This window comes from Mandrillus leucophaeus, unplaced genomic scaffold (assembly GCF_000951045.1).
Source record: "Mandrillus leucophaeus isolate KB7577 unplaced genomic scaffold, Mleu.le_1.0 Scaffold1002, whole genome shotgun sequence".
In the NCBI taxonomy this organism is placed as follows: domain Eukaryota; kingdom Metazoa; phylum Chordata; class Mammalia; order Primates; family Cercopithecidae; genus Mandrillus; species Mandrillus leucophaeus.
The window spans coordinates 208,497-223,573 of NW_012098122.1; the positions used below are offsets into that span (position 1 = coordinate 208,497).

At 36.9% G+C, this 15,077-nt stretch overlaps 1 protein-coding gene across 2 annotated transcripts in view; it reads right to left on the reverse strand.

Annotated features, from left to right (window-relative positions):
- Positions 1–7,476: 7,476 nt before the first annotated feature.
- Positions 7,477–15,077, reverse strand: part of HTR2A (5-hydroxytryptamine (serotonin) receptor 2A, G protein-coupled) — a 73,547-nt gene continuing 65,946 nt past the window's right edge. For both annotated transcript variants that reach the window (XM_011973631.1, XM_011973622.1), the window contains one exon: positions 7,477–11,710. In XM_011973631.1, the coding sequence (XP_011829021.1) occupies positions 10,908–11,710 (803 nt within the window). In that variant the 3' untranslated portion in view covers positions 7,477–10,907. The remainder of the gene's footprint in view (positions 11,711–15,077) is intronic.

Consider the following 15,077-nt stretch of genomic DNA (forward strand, 5'->3'; position numbering starts at 1 on the left):
CATAAAAGAAAATTGGCTGACTCACTTCTTGGTTATATTCTTTAAAGTGTCAACCTGTGGATAGGACATTGGAAATAACTATATTAGAAGGAAAAAATGTAAAGTAGGTAAAGGGAGTGCTAGTTGAAAGAGGTGGCTACCCTTGCCAGAAGAGTAAGTCAATAGATTTTCTCTCTTTTCAGATGAAGTATTGATTAGCATTCAGACCCAGTGATGGATATAACCTAGCCCTCTGCGTGAAAACTCTTCTTCTGTCAAGAGATTCAGCTGGGGGAATATTCTGCATAGCCCACCACAGCTGATTGGATTGGGAAAGGCAACTGGCCATATCTGGTCAGTAGACTATAAGGGGAGCTTGGAACAAAGTCTCTGCCCATGTAGGGAGAACGGACTGACCTAACCAGCTCTCTCTTAGAAATCTACACAAGTCAGTGTAGAGAAGTTCATGTAATTAGTGGCAACTGTAGAAGATGAAAGTCCATGAGGTAGAGAGGTCATGGTGGACCGTAAGTGAGCACAGGCTATATGTAAGAAGAAACCAAATGGAAACCAGCTGGTAGAGGCAAGATGAGTGTATCGGGGGGAACCCCACCCCCAATGTTTATCGTGGGTTCTTTTCTGTTTCCTAGGCGTCTCGGCTGGCTTGAGAAATAAAGGGAAAGAATATAAGAGAGAGAAATTTTAAAGCTGGGTGTTCGGGGGAGACATCACATGTCGGCAGTTTCTGTGATGCGCCCCAAGCCATAAAACCAGCAAGTTTTTATTAGCGATTTTCAAAAGGGGAGGGAGTGCACGAATAGGGTGTGGGTCACAGAGATCACATACTTCACAAGGTAATAAAATATTACAAAGCAAGTGGAGGCAGGGCAAGATCACAGGACCACAGGATGGGGCGGAATTAAAATTGCTAATGAAGTTTCGGGCACTCATTTTCACTGATAACATCTTATCAGTAGACAGGGTTTGAGAGCAGACAACCTGTCTGACCAAAATTTATTAGGCAGGAATTTTCTCATCCTAATAAGCCTGGGAGCGCTACAGGAGGCCGGGGCTTATTTCATCCCTTTGGCTTCGACCATAGAAAATGGACGCCTCCAAGGGGTCCGTTTATAGACCTACCCTCAAGGCGCATTCTCTTTCTCAGGGATGTTCCTTGCTGAGAAAAAGAATTCAGCGATATTTCTCCTATTTGCTTTTGAAAGAAGAGAAATATGGCTGTGTTCCACCTGGCTCACCAGAGCAGTCAGGCTCCAAGTCTTATCTCCCTTGTTCTCTGAAGATTGCTGTTATCCTGTTCTTTTTTCAAGGTGCCCAGATTTCATATTGTTCAAACACACATGCTCTACAAACAATTTGTGCAGTTAACGCAATCATCACAGAGTCCTGAGGCGACATACATCCTCCTCAGCTTACGAAGAAGATGACAGGATTAAGAGATTAAAGACAGGCATAGGAAATCACAAGAGTATTGACTGGGGAAGTGATAAGTGTCCATGGAATCTTCACAATTTATGTTCAGAGATTACAGTAAAGACAGACGTAAGAAATTATAAAAGTATTAATTTGGGGAACTAATAAATATCCATGAAATCTTCACAATTTATGTTCTTCTGCCATAGCTTCAGCCGGTCCCTCCATTTGGGGTCCCTGACTTCCCGCAACATAAGTGAAAGAGACCGAGTGAAACAGGTTGAGAGAGAGTAGCTGAGTCCTGTGGATGATTGAGGCCTTTGATGAAAATGGAGGAACTTGTGCCTGCATCCCTCTGGTAGCCTTTGATTTAGTCTGTACTGGGTTATGTGTCTCTGAGCTTCTGTGAGGCCTATTTGACATTGATTCAAAACAATGATTCCTATTTTGTCATTTCCATGTGTGTTCTGATAATAAGATCCATGTTCTCCCAAGGAACTTGGAGATTTTTCAATCTGCCTGATTTGTATTAATATCTATAACATTTATTTTAAATAGTATTTTTTTCCAGTCAAAATTTATTATTTTATTGATTAGCATCGGAAGTAGAAAGGGCATGTAAGAAATTTATTTTTGAGCATTCTTCTACAAATATAAAGGACATAGAGTTTATACATTCTTCCTTTCATTTAGGAGGAAGTTAATATTAGATGCATTCTCTGTGCAAGGTGAGCTAAGAGAAAAGACAGCAATCAATATATTATGATTCTATCTTACCAAATCAAGAATTTCCTTTAGAGAATTAACCATGTTGCTGATCACCACTTCTCAACACTTATACTTATGGGTTGAAATTATGTTTATTCAGCAAAGTCTAATTTACCCTGCATTTTGTAAGTTGGAGGCTTTAGAAGGAACTATATCCTTCCCAAAGTTAAAGCTCTGCTAAGCTTCACTCTTTAGTCTAAGGCCAGGCAGTCACAGGCATAATGCAGCTACGAGAGAGATGTGCTTTCATTCTTTTGGGGTAGGGAGGAAATAGAGCAAGTGGCTGAGAATACAGATATTGATTCAGAACCCAGCTCTATTACTTACTATGTGTGAGCTTGGGTAGGTTAATCTCTAGTTTCCTTATGTAGAAAATGGAGGTGATGATAATATCCACTGTGTAATGTTGGCATTGTAAGGATATACTAAAATATCTAACATAATACTTGACATTTACTAAGGGCTCAAATAAATAGATGTGATGGTAGTAGCAGTGTAGTAGTATATGTTGTTGTGGTTGTTGTAGTTTGGTAATCATTGTTGCTGTTGTTGGATGGTAGTGTCCAGAGATTAGCTAACTATATAGTCCAGGCTCAAATCTGACCGAGAGTCTGTTTTTGTAAATAAAGTTTTATTGGAACATAGTTACATTCACTCATTTGCTTATTGTCTATGGCTGTTTTCATACTACACCAGAACCTAAAACATGTACTATTTGACTCCTTATAGAAAATATTTTCTGATCTTTAGCACAGTGGAAATAAGAAACAGTGAAAGTTTATCATTCACATAGTCATGCTTGAATTCTGACACTTCTCCTTAGCTTGGTGGAATTGGTCAAATTTACCTTTGAGACTCAGTTTCCTCTGTGGTTACAATGATACATAAATAGACATGTTTTAGTGATTAAATGTGTGAAATTAGCACAAAATTGTTGCTCAATAAGTATCAACTTCTGTATCTTCCTTTGACATTCCTTCTGGTTTCCTTGTTGTAGTAAAATAAATAAGTTGGATATTTCTGGATTTAATCTCGCTGTTTCAAAAAATGTGAAAACATTGCTGGTTTATGCTTTATGTATACATAATTGCCCACTACAAGTGGCTAGCTGTACTTTGCTCAAATTCTTAGAACCAAGTAGGACCACTTAAAGCTATTAGCAAAAGAAGCTGGTATTTAAGTCAAATAAAAAAAATTCTCATCTAAGTCAGAAATAGTTATTTTGTCTTTCAAAGTTATTAAAGCAAATTTCTCAAACCTGAATGTTATATAAATGCACTAGTAGTTTCAATATTGTATTTATTATGCTTCATATAAATTGAAGTAACTTGATACTTCATATAAATTGAAGTAATTTGAACATCATGACAGTGATAATAATTCTAAGTTTGACAAGAGTTTTTTCTTTTTGAGTGGTTCCAATATGTTTTCAGACTTTGTCAGGTCTATCTGGTGGAGAGGAGCCGGACCAAAAATGAGTCATAGCTTCCACATTCTATTTTAGAGAAGTGTAGGAATAATTAATCATAGTCAAGTCCTCTGGTGATTATATTAGGAGAATAAATGTAGTGCTACATTTCCATGCAAATCACTCTTCTTGTTCTTCAGTCTTGGAAATGTCTAGTTGCCTCAATTTTGTCATAATTGTAATCACTTGTGAATAACTAACATTTCCTATTTTTCTGCTAATTTGGAAAAAAAACCCCACCATCTTGTCTCTAGAAATTAAAGGCTAATAAATATATTCCCTTTTTAGAGTATCAGAGAGACACATCATTACATGTATACATGCTGAACACATTTGTTTTGATATTTACCATCGTTTATTTTTTCATTTCCTTTTTTCTTCTTTTTAAAAATTCTTCTTGGATTGCTTGTGTATGTTGACTAATTCCCATCTTTTAGATATTCTTCTTTATATACCCCATTGTGATCCTAGGTCTTAGAATGCAGAACTTTAACAATGGAGCCTGGAGATAGTGATATTGAACATTCTATCTAATTTTCATTTTTTCCTCATAAAACTAATTTTAAAATTCTATATTCTTAACACTTTTGCTGTTGACTCACACAATTTTGCTTTCACCAGCATCCAAAGTGGCTGAAACATCAGCATCAGGTGGTGGCAATGCTTTAAGGGACATCTTATCATATGCAGCGTGGCATCTCTGCGTAGGCGTGTTAAGTTATCCTACATTACTTAGGCTAATTTGTGACAAAGTTGGTAGACTCAATGAAATTAACAAACATTTTGTAAAGAGGTAGAAAGATCTCCCCACCCAGTATCTTATTCAAGTTTTTTAAAAGAGTAATTCCATCCCCAGACTTCCCACACTTAGTGGTCTTCCATATAACATACACATAGCAGACTCTCACTAGCAAACCTGTTAAGAGAATAAGTAAGTTTGCAGCACTACTTGCTCAACCCAATTTGAGTATAGTGTTTGCTTATGTGACACACTGAACACACAGTTAAATGAACTTTTACTTCTTCCCTCTCTAATGCTGTTGGCTCCTTCAGGTCATCTCCTGCATAAATAACCTGCACCTGAGTCTCAACTCTGCTCTTAGGGTCACCCTGACTAAGACAAGATTATCTGAATAATGGCATATTACTTTTCAATATCTGAAATAAGTGTAAGACAGGAAGTACAAATTGTGTGCTGTTTTCTAGAAGACAGAATAAGTACTTTTTTTAAGATCTCATAATCTCAATTATAAATGAAAACTTAAGTGACCTTGGCATACTGTCAACATAAATCTAGCTTTTAAATAGGAGATCTTCTCTGCACCATGACTTCTAAATCTATTTGGGCTTTTAAATTTTAATCCTTCAGGGAAATTGAACTCAAATAGTAGAAACACTTGTTCTTCAGGAAGCCTGAGGGTTATTAAACAGGCCAATCCAAAATACTGTAGTCGTTATGAAACTGTGTGGAAGAGTGAGGAAAATGCCAATGTACAAACATTTATGTTGGTACTTGCCTCCTGGTCTCTTATCTTAGAAACTTCTTAGACATTTCGAAATTTATCTCATAAGATTCCCATATAAAAGATAAAGTTGTCATTTATTTGAAATTCATCTAGAGAATTTAAGAAAATGTGAGGATTGTGCATTCCAGATTATCCTTCACACCTGAAGCTGTGCCTTGGTTCAACAAGGCCTTGTCTGGACTCTCTAGTGTTCAGATAAGCATAGACATAGAAGAGACTCCTCGCTGAGATCATTGACCCTAAGTCCTTTATTATATGCTTCAAGGAGGAAAAGCTCAGATTTGTCCAAGGTCAGACAACAGCAGCAGGCTGGAACTCGGTTTTCTGTCTGTCTTCTGCTGTGATTGGGCCACGTGAAAAAAGGTTCCAATTGGGTATGAAGACTTCCCATAAAACATTGGCTGAGATGGACATACTGGTGTTAATATCAAAAAAGAAGGTCAGAGTTGGGCCGGGCATGGTGGCTCATGCCTGTAATCCCAGCACTTTGGGAAGCTGAGGTGAGTGGATCACGAGGTCAGGAGTTCAAGACCAGCCTGACCAACACAGTGAAACCCCATGTCTACTAAAAATATAAAAATTAGCCGGGCATGGTTGTGCGTGCCTGTAATCCCAGCTACTAACGAGGCTGAGGCAGGAGAATTGCTTGAACCCAGGAGGCGGAGGTTACAGTGAGGTGAGATCACGCCATTGCATCTAGCCTGGATGACAGAGTGAGACTCCACCTCAAAAAAAAAAATAAATAAATAAATAAAAATAAGGTCAGAGTTAAGATTGGTGTGTAAACTATTAAGGAAAAATTTTTTTAAAAAGTAAAACATTTGTTTTAGCAAGCCACATGCCAAAATAATCAGAAATTCACAAAGAAGTCTTGTCTCATTGCATACTTGCTGGAACAAATACATCATTAATGTTCTCAGTTTAGAATGAAATCTTCAAAGTCTTGAATGTTTCTTTCAAAATCATCATTACTATTGTGGATTAAATTCAATATTAAGTTATAACACTTTATATAAGTTATGAAGTGTTTGAAGGTACTTTGTTGTTGTTGTTGTTGTTGGTCATTTGAGGGATACCAAGAAAATATTTCTCATCCCCAAATTTTCTTCTCACTTGTCTCCTTCATGCTTAACATTTTTCCTTTGATTTCTGCCTTTTGGGTTTTCATCATGGTGGGCTGCGGAAGAGATGTCAATGACACACAGTAGCATATCAACTTCAGTTACTTAGTAGTAGTCTTCCAGAGAGTTGACACTCAAGGGAATGGCACATGGGATGGAAAAGTTTTTATGTCAGTCATAAGAAAGAGCACCAAAGAAGGGAGAGCTGCATTAAGGTGAGGACAAAGCAGCAGTAAACTTTTTGAAAAAGAGAAACACCAAGAGAGTAGCAGAAGCTGCTGAATTATAATATTGCCTATCCCACAGTTTTGGCTAGAATTTGCTCTGATGGCTAATGATTTACAGAGGCTTTGGAGTTTTTCCTTTCTAATAACACACTGATTACATTTACATGGTGTTTTACAAGGTATTGAGCACAGCCATAGGCATGATCTTGTCTAAGCTACTCTGTCAGTTAGCCAGGATGAGTACCAGCAGCTCCATTTTACACACAGTGAAATGAAGGCCCAGAGTTGTTAAGAGACTGGTTCCAACTCACATAAGCAGTGAATGGAGAAGCCACATGGGAACTCCCCTATTGTGGTTTTGACAGGTGATGTTTCCCCTGCACTGTGTGAGGTTGGGAAAATATTTTATGCTTTGGAGTCAGATGACCCAGGCTTAAACTTGCCAATTTTCTTGCCAGCAGTGTGACTTTGTTTATGTTACTAACTGCTCTGAATCTCAGTTTCCTTCATTTGTAAAAAAAGAAAAATAATTCTACCTTGTGAGACTGTTGTCCAAATTCCATTTGGTAACGAAGCAAAGCAACCAGCTTAACGCCTGGCACACAATAGGCACTCAATATACTTTCCCTGCAGTTAAAGATGAAATGATGAATGAGGGTAACTGTTAAATGACACCATGCCTCCTTGGTTTACTTGAATTCCCAAAATGATCTCCTGTGAAAGAGAGAGAGTGTGTGTATATGTCAATGCATCTGTGCATATGCACACCTGTGTGCATGTCTTGGTGTACACCACGAGCACCTGTGCACATCTCTTAGGGCACTGAAGTTGTTCTCTATGTTCCTAGGCTTTGTGGAACCAGACATAGTGATCAAACATGGAGCATATTTCTACTGCAGATAACTAGAAACTGGATAATGGCGATAAAGCTAATCCAACCGGATGGGTCCTAGCTCTGTGACATGGCTGACTTCCAGAAGCACAGGCTTTTTTTGTTCTCAAATATCAGGATGATACCTGGAGTTCTGAGTCTGATGACCTGGAATATTTGGGGTAATTCCCTTTAGAAGACACAGCTATGGACTCACACCAAATTGCATTCATTTTTGAGTATACTTTATTTACAGTTATCCTTTCTTGAAAAACTTTTAGCATCACATTGATTAAAATAAGTTCATAAAATAATCTTCACTGTATTTGTTACATATGGCACGGAATAATTTAGCACTTTGCAAATATGTCTCATTGACGTGTCTCATTGATGCACAAATGAGAGAAGCACCCTTTTCTAAAAGCAGTACAGTGACTTAGTTCAATTTGGCTATGGGAGCACTTTAAAAAATTACCATGAGATGGCGCTGTAGCCAAGTAGATGAAGTATGCTTTAAACTGAGTTTTCCCTAATTATGGCAGTTAATTGCTTTTTTTTTTGAATATAGAGGAATCTATCATTCAACTTAAAATGGAGCAAGGTTTGTTACTCTGTTTTGATAGTATTGATTAAAAGTGAGTCCTTTAATCACAGATCCATAAATCATTTGACAACTGTGTTTCACTTAGGTGTGAGTCTGTTTAAAAAGCCATAGTAGTCAGAAAATCGCCAAACTAAACAAAGGGCCCAAAGGTGCCATTTTATTTAGGATCAAGAAAATATATATGTGGACCATTGTGTTCACCATCCTCATAGACTTGTCTTAAAGTTCTTCCACAAAATTAGATTAACTTCCAGTTTATTTAAAGAGCTGATATTTTTGTTACACTTTAATCTACTTTGCAGCAATGGAAGGTCATAGAAATATTAGAACATGAATTCACATTTAAATAAACATGATACAAACATGCACACGTGTGTATATACTGAGTGTTTTCATTGACTTGCTTTTCCTCCATATAAATATATAAATATTGAATAAAGTGCATGAGAACATGTCTGTACATATATACAGCTACACATTTGCCTATACAGTATACACTTGAATAGATACTTATGGAATAAAAAACACATATACATTTGTAATATATAGGTAGTCAAAAGACATCTATCAGGCAACATTAATGTTCATTCTGATCAAGATTGAGTATATGGGGGTAGAATCTGTAATATTTTCCCTAATATAAAATGAAATGTGCAGTGTTATAAGTGAAGGCAAAAATACATTAGAGCACAGACATTTTAACATTTATATTTTTATCAGTTAGTATGGTATAATCATGGAGTAGTTCAGTTCAAATGCAGCCTTGGTACTAGCAGCATCTTACACATTCTATCTTCGAAATAGTGAACTATCTTTCAACATATCTATGAGGACATAATTAGAATTTATGCATTTCCAAATCACACAGTGACACTTCCCACATTCTTTAGTTTTCAAATCTGTAGCTTTTTCCAAAGGTTTAGGGCAAAAACTATTTCTCATTCAATAGAAATGCTTCAGCATTGTAATCACATATCGAACACTGATTCCAATTACAACATGTAATTTAACCTTGAGTGTTACAATATCAAAGTGGATTAACTGTTGTTAATCTCTTTTTCTCTTCAGTAACAACTTCAACGAAATATTATAATATCTGCTTTTCAATTAGGGAGCCCAGTGCCAATGAGTAATACTGAAATGAGTGAGTTTTTGGAGAAATAAAAGAAAAATTTTGCTCAAAACTATGGTAGTTATAAATTGGTTTGAGATTGAGGTGTATATTTCTAAATTAATTGCAATGTTAAGCCTCAAGTGATATTTCCCCCCTCCTTTGTTTGTTTGTTGTTTGTTGGTAACCAATCAAGAAAACTTATTTTGAAAACTTCTCTCACAGTTGAAACAAACTTGTTTCTGAACCAGGTAAGAAGGAAATAAGTTGAAAGGATTCTAAAAATAAGTCTGTTTATATTTTTTGACTAAGACCATTTCAGTTTAGTCTTTTTTTTTTTTTTTTTTTTTGTGGTAGTTGTCTCGCTCTGTTGCCCAGGAGGAAATGGCAGTGATGTGAACTTGGCTCACTGCAGCCTTGAGTGCCTGGGCTCAAGTGATCCTTGTGTCTCAGCCTCCCGTGTAGCTGGGACCACAGTTGTGTGCCACCAGGATCAGCTAATTTTTTTTTGTAAAGACAGGGAGGTCTCACTTTTTTACCCAGGTTGGTCTTGAACTCTTGGCCTCAAGTGATCCTCCCATCTCAGCCTCCTGAAGTGCTAGGATTACACGCATGAGCCACCGTGCCTGGCCGAACCATTTTGTTTAAAGGCAAGGATTTTTATTTTAATTATTTTTATATTTCTCATATCTAGAAATTTGCTTCACACATAAATGTACACTCAATAGATGATTGTGGAACCAAGCGGAATGGTTTTAATAAATAGTATAAACCAATGGATCTGAAAGCATCAATTTACCTGATGAGTGTCATAGGAAAGTCACCTGCTTTTTACGGAGATGTCCTGGGACTCTACCACTGTCAGTAGCCAGAAACCTGAGTTCATCCTCAATCCTGACACAGTTACATCAATATACTGTTTACTGCTCAAAAGAGTGCATGCATGATGCAGTCATTTCACAGCAAGTTACCAAATACCTCTATAGTGCTGTTTTAGAGAAGCAATTGCTAGAAACGCATTTGGTAATGTTAAATCATCCTTTTGCTAGTTTACCTAGAAGAACAAATATCAAACAAGACCACATTGGAAATTCAGAGTAAAGCACAAGAAGTAGAAGAGAAAGCAGCAATAGTTATTGAATAATATTTGAAATATTTTTCACTTCTGAGAATTAACTTGAAATGCAGCAAATGCAGCAACCTCGTGAATATTTCAAAATGGTATCTATGAAAAAGCAGGAATGAAAAATGTTGTCAAGTATTTCATTTAATTATCTTAGCAATACAGATTTTGTAACACTGACCTTAGTGTCTTTCTTTTCTCCTTTCAAAATATATACCACAGTAAGTTTTAAAGAGATTTTTAAAGAGGCCATTATGTTCAATAAAATTTTCACTATTTATAGCTATTTTTATTTACAGCGTATAGGTAACCAACTCTATCCCATGCCATCAAGGAACAGCATAGCAGCAAGGTTTCCACTTGAAAATAGAAGTTAATTTAGATTTACTTAGGGCTTCATAATTATACAATAAAAGTGAATCATTTTAAAGACATCATTTACAATGTTATAAATAAGTATCAGAAAGCTCACAGCTGAAATGCTGTCAGAACATTTTCCAAGCACACATTTTGTAGCATTGAACCCCACTTTTCATTGACAGAATAAAATGAGGCATACAGATATGATCGTTGGTTCCACTAGACTGGTCTAATTTTTTCCAGTCTCTTATTTTTTTTTTCCAGGTAGGTGAAAACTTGCTCAGTGTGCCCTCCACAGTTACCATGGCAACTGGCCTGTCACACACAGCTCACCTTTTCATTCACTCCGTCGCTATTGTCTTTAGACGCATCTTCAGAATGCTGCTTTCCTAGAGCAACCATTGAGCAGTCATTATCTGTTGTCTTCGCATCTTGCTTTGAATTCTTTTTTTGTCCCATTTGAAGTTGGCTAGACTTGTAGGCCAAAGCCGGTATAGTGTTCACTAAAATTAACTGCAATGGTTTTTTGTTTTCCTTGTACTGACACTGAATATACCGTGAAAAGGCTGACCTATAAGTCTTGTTGAACAGTGTGTAGACTAGTGGGTTGACTGCTGAAGAGAGATAACCGATCCAAACAAACACATTGAGCAGGGCCCCAATGACATCCTCATTGCAAGACTCTTTGCAGATGACGGCCATGATGTTCGTGATGAAGAAAGGGCACCACATCACCACAAACAGGAAGAAGACGATACCCAGCACCTTGCATGCCTTTTGCTCATTGCTGATGGACTGCATAGTCCTTCTGCCTGTGTAGGACCCTGGGTCCCTGTGGATCGACCGCTGGAACAGCTTTTCTGAAGACAAAGAACTCTGAGGGAGGAAGCTGAAAGAAGCTAATTTGGCCCGTGTGCCGAGATCACTTACACACAAAGTAGCTTCTTTCTGGAGTGACTTGATAGTTAGAAAGTAGGTGATCACCATGATGGTCAAGGGAATGAAAAATGACACAAAAGAGCCGATCAAGACAAAGTTATCATCGGCGAGTAAGCAACTCCCCTCCTTAAAGACCTTCGAATCATCCTGTAGCCCAAAGACTGGTATTGGCATGGATATACCTGGAGTTGGACAGAAAATGAAACATGATTGTTAAGGAGTTGAGTATATGAAGGCAAGAGCATCACCACTTAATGTTGGCTATTGAAAAGATTTTATATCAACATTGTTTAAAAGCTTAACATACTTTGAAAATTTAAAATTCCTTTGGACTTACTTATGTGTTTTTTAAGTAAATATTATGTAGTTCCTTGTATGTTTTATTGCCCCATATAGCTAATCCTTTACTTACAAAGAACTATAATCTAGCTTTAATTTTTATGCCATATTTTTCTGATTATAATATTATACTGATTAATTGAAGAAACACACAGAGAGGTAAATAACTAAAAAATGTCCAATAACATCACCATCTAGAGATAGCCACAATTAACAACTGATGCTGTTCATTTTATTTATATATTTATTTATTTTTGTCTATGAAAATCTAGAATATAGATTTGTTTCTTTTTTTGATGCTGTTCGTTTTAGATACACACACACACACTCTTACCATGTGCACACATTTTAGAACAGAATTGAGGTTCTTTTTCACAAACAGTTCTGTATCTTTTTAAAAAATCTAATAATATGTCACAAGCATGGCTTATATATAAAAATAACTATAAAATTATAAATATAGTATCTTTTCTCTCTAGACAGTTTGGGAAGTACAAAAATGTAACAATGAATAAAGAAAAATAATATGTATTCTCACCAGCCAGGGGCAAACATAATTTACATTTGTATCATTTCTCCTTCCACTTACATGTACCTATAAACGTGTATATGCAGTAGTTTATATGCAGTACTTTGTATCTTATATGTTTCAGATCTTCCTATTCCATTTAACATTATAAATCATGATAATTGCACATAAAATATATTTGAGAAATACAATTTTCTAATATTAATTTAAAATAACTTTAACCAATTTTAATTCTTTTTAAAAAAGCTTTTATTATGGAAAAATTTTTAACATACACACAACTAACAAACCAAAAACCAAACCCAGTACAGTGAACTCATCACCCAGCTTCAAAGACTATCAGCTCAAGCCCAACCTTGTTTCATCCATATATCCTCCGGCTGCCATCCTTCCCATGTTATTATGAACCAAATCCTAGACATCATGTCATTCAATCTGAAAATATTTATTACATAGATCTAAAAGCTGTGCACTCTTAGACAAACCTAATATTTTCACAATACCATTCTCACTCCTAAATAGTAGTTTAATATTTCCTTAATATTAAATGTAGAGTTAGTGTTCAAATTTCCAATTGCCCCATAAAAGTTGTATGTTTTTAGTAGTAGAGCATTTATAAGGGTGGACTACAAAAAGCAAGACGGCCATAGACTTTTTATTGACAAATATAAGAGGTAGGTACAGGATGAGATAATACAGGGGAACATGGGCCTATATGGTCCATTGCTCCATCACCCAGAGTTGGGGGATCTGTAAAGCTCCCTCAGGCACAGAGATTAGGCAGAGGAGGAAGCAGAAGTGAATAAAGGCAACCCCCACTAGCCTTTAATCATGCTCCATGCCCCACGTGATGATAGGACCTTTTTAAAGGAAGATTCGACTGGCCATGTTGTGTAGTTTCACCACCCAACCCCCACCACGGACAACCTCTCTGCTCCTGGGGAAACAGGTGTATCTTTCTCTACTGGCCTGGGATGGTTGGTCCAAGGCAATCATGAGATGGCTTATTCTCTCTGCCATAAAGGTAGAATCAGGATGACAAAAAAGAGAGGAAACATGAATCAAGTACTCTGTATAACTTAGTTTAAGATTGTTTCTTTCATGAAATGGTGGATATTGCAGGGACAGCCTGGGATAAAAAGTCAGAAAAAAAGTTCCCTTCTAACTCCTGCCCATATTTTCAGCACTCTCAGAACTGTAGAATAACGAGTGTCCTGGTTACTGCTTCTGACCATCTTTAGGGTCTAATACGTGGTCTCACACCAGCCAAGAACACCGGTTTATTCCAGAGTTGAGGGCCACGGCCTCACTCTTGCCATTCATCTGGAAAAAGGTTTTTGGAGAATCTCTAATCTAACTTCTGCATTAGAATTCCGCTTCATCCAAGCACAGACATGACTGTCCTAACCTCATGTTACCTCACATTGGCCATTGCGACCAGGAGAGAACACTGAGTTGATGTAATAGTCAACACAAATCTTTCTTAGTGACATTTGCCATTATCTTCAAAGACTTAATTGACAATATTTGTCACTTGCCTATGCAAGCCCATCCAGGATTCTTGGAAGGTGGAGATAAATGACATCAGAGCTGTTCATAAGGACACTTATTATGGCTAATGACTCTTCATTTCCTCCATCCCTCTCTGTTCCTGACCCATTGTTTGCAACATTCAAGAAGAGATTGATGAGCTGTGTCTCCAAGAGGGAACATCCTCTGAGACCTTGGATATTGACCAGTTTTGCTTATCCTTCAGAAAACTCTTGATTGTAAAAGTAAGGGCATGATTTCTAAGAAGAGTGTTTTTCTCCCAGTGTTTGAATCTAGATCTGTGAAATATATTTCCTGTACTCATGTACAAGGTCTTGTTAGACAGCATAGTTGCTCATTGATTAGAAAGGATGCTTTGTTCATCCATTTGAGACATCCCTGGATTTGAGTCTTGGCTGTGACTCTGGGCTCCCGAATTGCCTTCTTTATTCCTATAGTCCCCACTTCGTCTATCATGGGAGGCTGGCAGCAACATACCTTCATGCATTTGGTGAGGATAAAATGGATCAAATTTGCAGAGCACCTAGCACAGCACCCAGTCCAGAGTAATGTTCTACCAGTGGTCAATAAACATGAGAGTAGCTTTCTCTGCAGAATTATTTATATTAAATATATCAACATTATTTTATTCTAATCCATTTTGCTTAGATTGTATATACTAGATTTTATATAGCAGATCTTTTTAAACCAAAAGAGGCTAAAAAGGGTTTTGGCTATTGGCCATAGAGTTAACACTGATGTAATTATTAGCTTCTGCCAGGGTGATGCAGGGTCTTAATCAATTTTAATTTTGTACAGCTAGAACTGTTGATTACTTTTCGAATGTGATGAATTACAGCATTACTATTAGCCATGATACACACAAACAAGATATCAACCATCCAAAAAAGGTGTGTGATTTTGTTATTAAACTCTTGAGTGTTCCTTTTTCTAATTAATACAAAGGAAGTAACTACCTTGAGAGCCTTTTGCCCTATTTGCTTATAACCTGGTAATTTACATAAGTGGCAATTCTCAATTAACCAGAATGTGGGCCTACCTAAAATGCCAAATTCTTTAATTATTTGGAATAGCGTCTTTGGTTGGAAACACACACACACACACACACACACACACACACACACACACAC